Raw genomic sequence first — 8,554 nt, forward strand, 5'->3', positions numbered from 1 at the left:
CTCCCTTCTTCCCCTCCCTCCGGCTCCGCTCCTACGTGGGGAGAGGAGCTGGAACTGAGAGCCGTGGAGGACACGCATGCGCGCCGCGGGTGGAGCCGCTGGGCAAAGAACCGGAAACTTAAGAGACAAAGTTCGGAGCCCCGCCCCCCGCCGCGCTGCCCCGCCGTCAGACCCCGCGGACCCTCTACCGGACCGATTCCCGCAACGACGAATCTGCCCGGCTCTCGCGAGCGCCATGTCGGGTTCCTCCAGCGTCGCCGCTATGAAGAAAGTGGTTCAACAGCTCCGGCTGGAAGCCGGGCTCAACCGCGTGAAGGTGTGCGGGGGCGGGCGGGCGGACGAGGGGGAGGGGAGGGCGGCGGCGGATGGGATCGGGCGGCCGAGGTGGCTGGGGCGAGCGGCACTTTCGTCCCGCTCCTGTTTACTCTGGGGAGGACGCGCGCTCGGCGGCGACGACCCGATCCGGGAGGGCCAGCTTTAGAGAAGTAGCGGCGCGGATCGGCGCTGTTGTTCGGGGGTCGGTTAGTGCGCCTTTCCGCGCCAGGACTTTCCAAGGCAGGCTGGCCCCGGGGCTGAACCACGGCTTTCCGCATTCCGGTGGCCCTTCTCTCTCCCTCCCTCCGCCGTGACTCCGCGGCTGGCTTGGGCAACAGCTGCTCCTCCGAGCGCCGTCCGCACCCTTCTAGTCCTTAGTTTACCAGACTCCACCCTTTATTTTCACTGGACAGAGTTTTACCTGGCTTTTAATTCAGAACAGAACCTATTTGCATGTTGGAACGTTCCCAAACCCACTCCTTGCCAGCTCCTCTTATCCACCGAACACAGACTTGAAAACGAATTTTTGCAAACGCAAACTGTAAGTTAAAGAAGCATGTTTGTTTTCGAAACGTCCCCGGTGCCTAAGGTTACCACTGGTGTGTTGTGTACAACCTCATACAAAGCGTGCATTTCATACTTAGTTGGCAGTTTACTGTGTCTGACCTTGGAAATATCTATTGGTTTGCATACCTTAGTGATCAGAGTGGACCATTCTTACTTGTTTTGCCGTCTAGTTAATACTGACCTTGTCTTGGGGCATTTACCTTGCGGGGAGAAACCTTTGTGTGTGTTGGCAGGACAACCTGACATTCAAGTGCTGTTCCAAGTTTCTCCTGATTTTTAAAATCCTAAATGGATTGGCTTCTTTCTGATGCAGGTCATCTTACAAGTGAAACACTTCTTGTAATTAAAAAAAGAAACAAGAATATAAATCATGCCCTCTGTTGAAAGAAGCAGCCAGTTTTCAAGATGACTTGATTGTGTACTCATCTGGCTAAGTGTTTACTTCTCCCTGAAATGTTTTATGGAGTAAGATAGCCTCCCATTTACCTACTTCCTTAAATAGAAATGTCAGGGACCTAGCTTACTCAGTTGTGGTCACCTCAGGAGGGAAGGGAAATTCCCATCAGTTTGATGTGGGATTCCCCGCCCTGTCCTTTAAGTGCTGTAGACTACATTGCTGTTTGGAATCCATTTCTCTCATCTCCAGCTTCTTAACTCATCCCAGTGATTTATGGTCAGTCTCGGTTGGATTTAACTCTGAAACTTGAAACCCTATGTTTCTTAACCAACCATTACATTATCACACATGTGCGCCTTTATCACAGGTTAGAGTGGCCCAGGAAAGAAAAAAAATGGGAGTGGGATGCAAAAAAAAAAAAGCTGGCTGAAAGTAGTAAGTGTTCACTGGGGGTACTTAGTTCCTTGTCTCGAAAGAAAATGAGATGAAGGCCTCAGATTAAAGTACTCTGAGGGTTTTACTATGAAAACCCCGGCCACTCCAGTGACTCTTCCAGGTGATGCCTGCCTCTTGGACATAATTCTTCAGGAGGCTTCTGTTCTGGAGCATTAAAGTCACCACAGGTGGCTTTGGTTTTAGAGTTATTTCATCTCATACTAGGGATGTAGCACGGAGGGGAGGGCGTTCCACCTTGGGACTTTAAATGAACTTTTCTTTAACTCTGTTGTAAAGTGTGGTTGGTTTGATTTTATTTTGTGCACCTATTTTATCCATGACTCTGTGCTAGATGCTTTTTTTGGTGATATTTTAAACTAGCACGAGTTTACTGTTAGACCTTTATGTTTAACCACAGTCTAACCACAGTTGATAGAAATTTTCACAAATGCTTGACAAACTATACCATATGTAGGGTGACCATGCATTGTATTGCCAACCAGGGCACTTTGGAGAGTGAAAGAGGGCACTAATAATTATGCCAGGATTATAAGGTTTCAGTCTCCTGGATGGTGATTATTACTGTGCTTTGGGGGCTAGCAGCTTGTTTGAGTTTAGAGCCTTTGTCTCAGTTCACCCACTGCTTGGAATTCTCACTGATGGTTGTTTCCCACTGATAGTTACTTGGCTGGATCTCGTCATTGAGATGTCAGTTTAAGTGTCACCTCCTCAGAGACACTTTTCCTTAGGTCAAGATCTAACCACTCTATTTCTGGATAGCTCCTTGTCTGTATTTTCTCCTGAACTGTCACCTCCATAACAGGAACCTGGCTATTCTTATGTATTCTCAGTGCCTAGAAGTATATTTGGCACATAGTGGTGCTTGAGAAGATTGTGAAAGGGAATTAATTAAGTTGGAAGCCTGCCTACACTTTAGGCAGAAAGTTGTCAGATACTTACTTTATCCTTACTGCTAGTTAATGTGAATGAAACCAAGTTTTAAGATTGTGTAAAATGATACCTTGCACTCCCCACTTTAGCTACGCCTTCTCTTGGTGGGTAAGCAGGGTGGCCACTTGTAGCACTTGCTAACAGGTATTTACATATTACTTTACACAGTTGCTAACCTGTGGATAAACTGTTGTATAAGTGGATAAAATGCTGTATAATGTACAAACATTTCAAGGCTTGAGATTCATCTTGGGATGATGTATCCTTTTACCAGGTAAATGTCTGGGTTACAGCAGTAATCTGCAGGATTTCTTAGAGTATTTGTGATGCTTTCACCTCCCTTTCAAAATGCCCAACTGAACTGGACACCTGCTCTCACCCTTCTTGGGGATAGTTAAAACTGAAATAAAATGATTGTTTTTCCCATCTTCCTAAACCTCAAGACTTAGGATCTTGTATTCATTTGGAGCATCTTTTATTCATGTTCTGCATCTGAACCGTTCAGTTCACTGTTCTGGTATTCTGTATCACCTAATCAGAATATATACAAATCGTAGGTGTTTAAGTGATACCTAATTCCTTAAGTGCTGTTTGAGTGGCATTGCATACATATATGAAAATTAAATCACATTTAAGCAAATACACTGCTGCTTAAAGGCAGGCTGCTTGGTGAAGTGGCTAAAATAATTCAGTGTTTGCTATCGGCTTTTCAGTTACATGACACTGAACTGTCCAGTTTTGTAACATGAAACAGCAGATGGTACATAATGCCAAAACAATGAACTGAGTGGTTCAGATTTAGAACATGATGTTCATTTTCTCAGTAATATATATGCTTTCAAGACAGTTAACACCTTTTGTTTGCATCTTGTGTACTGCTTTTAGTAAAAAACAAGATGTTGAGTAACCTGAAGGTTGAGTACCTCTGAAGTTTAATAAACTACCCAGATGGGTTTTTCTTTGCAGATGTACTAAATCATTTGATGCTTTTAATAAGCAAGCAAAAGAAAGCATACTATAAACTAGTCCACTGTATGTGCAGTGTTTTGAGTATGATGAGCTCAGTATGACTCTTTATATGTCTTCTTTTGAGTTAAGAGAAGTGTTTATTGCGGGTATTTCAAAGATTTGAGAAAACCTCCCTGAAAACATTCTCACCTCCTCCCACTACCCCCTCCTTTTGTCTTGTACAGGTTTCCCAGGCAGCTGCAGATTTGAAACAATTCTGTCTGCAGAATGCTCAACACGATCCCCTGCTGACTGGAGTATCCTCAAGTACAAATCCCTTCAGACCCCAGAAAGTCTGTTCCTTTTTGTAGTAAAACGAATCTTTGGTAAGTTTCTTTAATATTTAGATTTTTTTTTTTTTTGTTTTGTTTTTTTTAAACTGCAGTGTTTACGGGGACAACCTTGAATACGTGTACTACCAATTGATTTGGATTCTGATGTCATTTCTCTAATAGAAACCAGCTGTAGCACAGCATAGCAGAGAATTAATTGGGAATTGGGAATGCAAGAGAAATTCAGGATATAGTTGAATAGACTGACATGGTGTGGACATTTGTAGTGGGGGATAACAGGTTTTACTCTTTATTCTTAGGTAAAGATACAACAAGAGAGAAATGAAGTGTATGAGAGTTCATGGTGGCAGGCAGTGGATTTGATTTCAGATTTCAGGATGGGCTGGTTTAAAGCACGTATCCATATGTTAATCTGTAGCTTCCATTTCAAGTGTCAGTGTGTGCAAAATTGTATAATGTTAATCCAAGAGAGATTTGACCAAAAAAACATGCTGTGGATAATTTAATATGTAATCCAAGGGTGCTGCTACCTTTTATAAATTCACAGTACTTAAGTCAGAGGGTGTACTCATATTGACCTATGAGAAGCAACCAAACTAATGGTGTTAAAAAAAAAAAAAAGACTATGGCACACACCCTTTACAAACATTCTAATTCCTCAAAGTTCAGGAAGCCAGCTTCTTAAAATACCATGTTACATAGTTGGTGCCCTCCCTAATTAAAGCTTTGTGGATTTGGGAGTATCCAGGAAGTCAGCATGTTTCCAGTAAATACAATGATTGGTAAAGATTTTGAAACACCAGAAACCACCTTTGAGTAACAGGTTTTCCATAAGGAAGTAGCTTTTTTTAACAGCCTAACGTGTTTGTATTTAATAGTTAATAGTTCTTTGCTTCAGCAATATTAATTCTTCATGGCAGTTTTTGGGTATTTCATATTTTTATGGCTTATTAAAGATTCTTTTTAAACCTCTGTTCCCCATTGTATTCACTTTATAAAGTGGTTTATTTTCATTTGATATAAAATACTGTTAAGAAACGTGGCTTCTTACCTGGCTGTTAACAGTTTCATTTTGTAGGAGTCTGCAGATAAGTGTTTAAATGACTTGCTCAAAATTATAATATAGCTAGGATAAGAACCCAGATTTCAAAGTAAAGTAACAGCTACTAATCCTGGCAGTTTAATAAAACAGGTTTATGGATATGATTTTAAACACCTTGGGCCAAGAAAAGGATGTTTGGATGTAAACGTATTTCTTCTCAAACTTGAATGTATCTGCAAATTACCTTGTTAAAATGCAAATTCAAATTCAGTAGGTCTGAATTCTAAGGGCTGAAGGATTTTTTTTTTTTTCCTTTTTAATGTTTATTTTTGAGAGTAACTGCACACAAGTGAGGGAGGGCAGAGAGAGAGGGAGACAGAATCCAAAGCAGGCTCCAGGCTCTGAGCCGTCTGCATAGAGCCTGACACAGGGCTTGAATTCATGAACCATGACGTTGGATGCCCAACCAACTGAGCCACCCAGGCATAGGGCTGAAGTATTTCTTACAGATGCCCAGATTATACCGATGGTGGTGGTCCTGGGCCCACACTGAATGGCCGGGATACATAGATTCTATATTTGAGTCTTTATATTTACATCTTTTAAAAATATATAGTTTAAAGAAAGACAGCATAGATAACTTAGCAATAGGTTAGAATACAAGGAAAATACAAAGACCATGATCAGCGGACCTAGAAACAATCATTATTAATCTAGATTTCCTTTTAAGAGGGAAAAAAATTTATATGCTGGTTTACAGACAGTGAGTGTGTACAGTTTTTATTCTGCTTTTAAAAAACCTTTATGGATGCCTGGGTGGCTCGGTTGGTTAAACATCTGACTTTGGCGGCTCAGGTCATGATCTCACGGCTTGTGAGTTTGAGCCCCACTCTGTGCTGACAGCTTAGAGCCTGGGACCTGTTTCGGATTCTATGTCTGTCTGTCTCTCTCTCTCTCTGCCCCTCCCCCTCTCATGCTCTCTCTCTTTCTCTCAAAAATAAAAATTAAAAAAAACCCTTGAACTTTATTTCATTAAAAATTCTTTGTAGGGGCGCCTGGGTGGCTCAGTCGGTTAAGCAGCCGACTTCGGCTCGGGTCATGATCTCGCGGTCCGTGAGTTCGAGCCCCGCGTCGGGCTCTGTGCTGACAGCTCAGAGCCTGGAGCCTGTTTCAGAGTCTGTGTCTCCCTCTCTCTGACCCTCCCCCGTTCATGCTCTGTCTCTCTCTGTCTCAAAAATAAATAAACGTTAAAAAAAAAAAAATTAAAAAAAAAATTCTTTGTAAATGAAATTTTTAGTGGCTGTATTATACATCATTAATACAGCTTAAACATCATTAAATATTGCTACACTGAGGCAAATATCTTGGTACTCCTATGTATAGTTTACCTGTTTTCTTTAAGATAAATTTCTAGAAGTAAGATTATTCAGTAAGGAATGACATTTAAAATTTAATAACACTTGCTAACTGGGAACAAACTTTCCACATGGAGCTCAAGAGTGCTTTCTCTTGAGCCCTTGCCAAACAGACCTCAGCCTATTTGCTACTGTTTTCTACTGATCTAGTTTTTTCTAGTTTTTCTACTGATCTAGTAATTCAAATGTTAACTAGTTTTTTCACCATTCTGTTTAAACCCCTCGAACATTCTCGTTCTAAGACAATAGAAATTTCCAAATAAGTATAGAGAACCATGTATCTACCATCCTGAATTAAATAGTTTACCTTACTAATTTTATTTTTTTTTTAATTTTTTTTTAACATTTATTTATTTTTGAGACAGAGAGACAGAGCATGAATGGGGGAGGGGCAGAGAGAGAGGGAGACACAGAATCAGAAGCAGGCTCCAGGCTCTGAGTGGTCAGCACAGAGCCCGACGCGGGGCTCGAACTCACAGACCGTGAGATCGTGACCTGAGCTGAAGTCGGACGCTTAACCGACTGAGCCACCCAGGCGCCCCGTTACTAATTTTCAAAAAGAAATAAAAGACACTTTTTCTACCTTTCTGTATAGGTAACTTACTCTGAAGTGGGTATACCTATGTTTTTACTACGTTTCTTGTGTTTTGTAGTTTTAAAACATAGTTACTGTTTTTTAAGGACCAACTATTGTGTTTGAGATTTGTGTTGATCCTTGTAGATTGTTTTACCTGCTCTCTATCTCTAGTATTCAACGTGTGTATAAACCTCGGTTTGTTTATCCATTCCCCAGCCGAGTTACATTTAGGCTATTCCTAGTTCTTCCCTCTTTAAACACCACGATAGTCAACATCCATGTATGTTTCACTTTATGTATAGGTTTATCTAGGTAAATGTTAAGTGGGGTGTCTGTCCAGTTGAATGGGGGCCCCCACATGTGAGGCAGTGATCGGGTGGAAGTTGATGGTGAGGGAGGTGAAAGAATTTACCCAAAACAGAACAAAGGAGATAGAAATTTATTGCATACACCGTAAGGGACCGGGAAGGCAGGACAGCAGAAAGGCTTGTGCCATGAGGCAGTGGGAATGGAATACACCTTAGGGGGAGCTTTGGGCAGGACAGCAAAGGAGAGGCTTTCTGCAGTGAGGAAGCAGGTAGGGGCTGTTTTTAAAGGGAGAATATGAGGCGGTATGGCGATATATGGAATCTTCCTTTTGGTAACTGTGCCTAGTTGTAAGTAGCCCATTGGTTAGTTAGGGCCTAAGGATATTTTAATGTGGATCGCCTGATGGGCCTATGTGTATTCAGGCAGGGGATCCATGTGGGCACTTTTTACATTCCATGGCTCAAGCCTGTTTGCCTAAAAGTGGCCTCTACAGTAAATACAAGTGGGATTGCATCTTCTACCTTAGTAGAATTTATCAAACTGCTCTCCTCAATGCTATTGCTTATTTTCTAGGGATATTCAGATTTTTCTGAATTTAAGAGATTTTTATGTTAACTTTTAAAAATTAGGATATAGAGTATATTTGGCAGTGATCTTGGCAAGTTAATCTATAAGTCTGTTTTTTATAAACCATGGGTGATTTGTACTTCAGAGTGGTTGTGAAAATTAAGAGAAAATTCTATTTTATACACCACAGAGATCTATTTCTCATTTTTTCCCTTGAAACCCTGTGATATGTCTACTTCCTAAAAGGCTTGGTTTCATTGAAAGCACTGTATAAGCTAACATGCAAATGAATGCCCTCAAAGTAATAGAAGATGTATTACTTTTCAGAAAAAACTATTGTGTTTTGGTCCTTTCCTCTAATCCACTCTTTTCTTTTCCATTTCAGGTTTTCTAAACCATTTTTCATGAACCAGTGCATATTCAAAGGAGAACTAAATTTGGAGCCTGTATGAAAGCTTATCCCTATAACACGTGCCATACTATATAAACTTCTACTTTTGTCAGTCCTTAACATCTACCTCTCTGAATTTTCATAAATTTCTATTTCACAAGGGTAATTATTTTATATACACTGGCAGCCACATACAATAAAATACTTAGTGTAAAAGTTTTTTGGTTAATTACTGGTATTGAATATACTATGTATTAATTTGTTTTGAACACATAAGATAATGGCAA

General features: G+C 41.0%; 1 protein-coding gene across 1 annotated transcript; it reads left to right on the plus strand.

The window, feature by feature from the left end:
* The first annotated feature begins 116 nt into the window (after positions 1 to 116).
* GNG5 (G protein subunit gamma 5) lies at positions 117 to 8,486 on the plus strand. Its single transcript, XM_019413992.2, has 3 exons — positions 117 to 316; positions 3,859 to 3,999; positions 8,262 to 8,486. The coding sequence occupies exons 1-2, from the start codon at positions 236 to 238 to the stop codon at positions 3,982 to 3,984; spliced, it is 207 nt and encodes a 68-aa protein (XP_019269537.1). The 5' UTR covers positions 117 to 235; the 3' UTR covers positions 3,985 to 3,999; positions 8,262 to 8,486.
* The last annotated feature ends 68 nt before the right edge of the window (positions 8,487 to 8,554 follow it).

The sequence above is a fragment of the Panthera pardus genome, unplaced genomic scaffold, assembly GCF_024362965.1.
Source record: "Panthera pardus isolate Hobbes unplaced genomic scaffold, ASM2436296v1 HiC_scaffold_11, whole genome shotgun sequence".
NCBI classification, from domain to species: domain Eukaryota; kingdom Metazoa; phylum Chordata; class Mammalia; order Carnivora; family Felidae; genus Panthera; species Panthera pardus.

What these genes read in the sequence shown, in the direction of transcription:
- GNG5 (XM_019413992.2), top strand. Translation starts at nt 236, where the DNA reads ATGTCGGGTTCCTCCAGCGTCGCCGCTATGAAGAAAGTGGTTCAACAG. An exon ending in CCGGGCTCAACCGCGTGAAG is followed by an intron (nt 317 to 3,858) that starts GTGTGCGGGGGC and finishes TGTCTTGTACAG; the next exon opens with GTTTCCCAGGCAGCTGCAGA.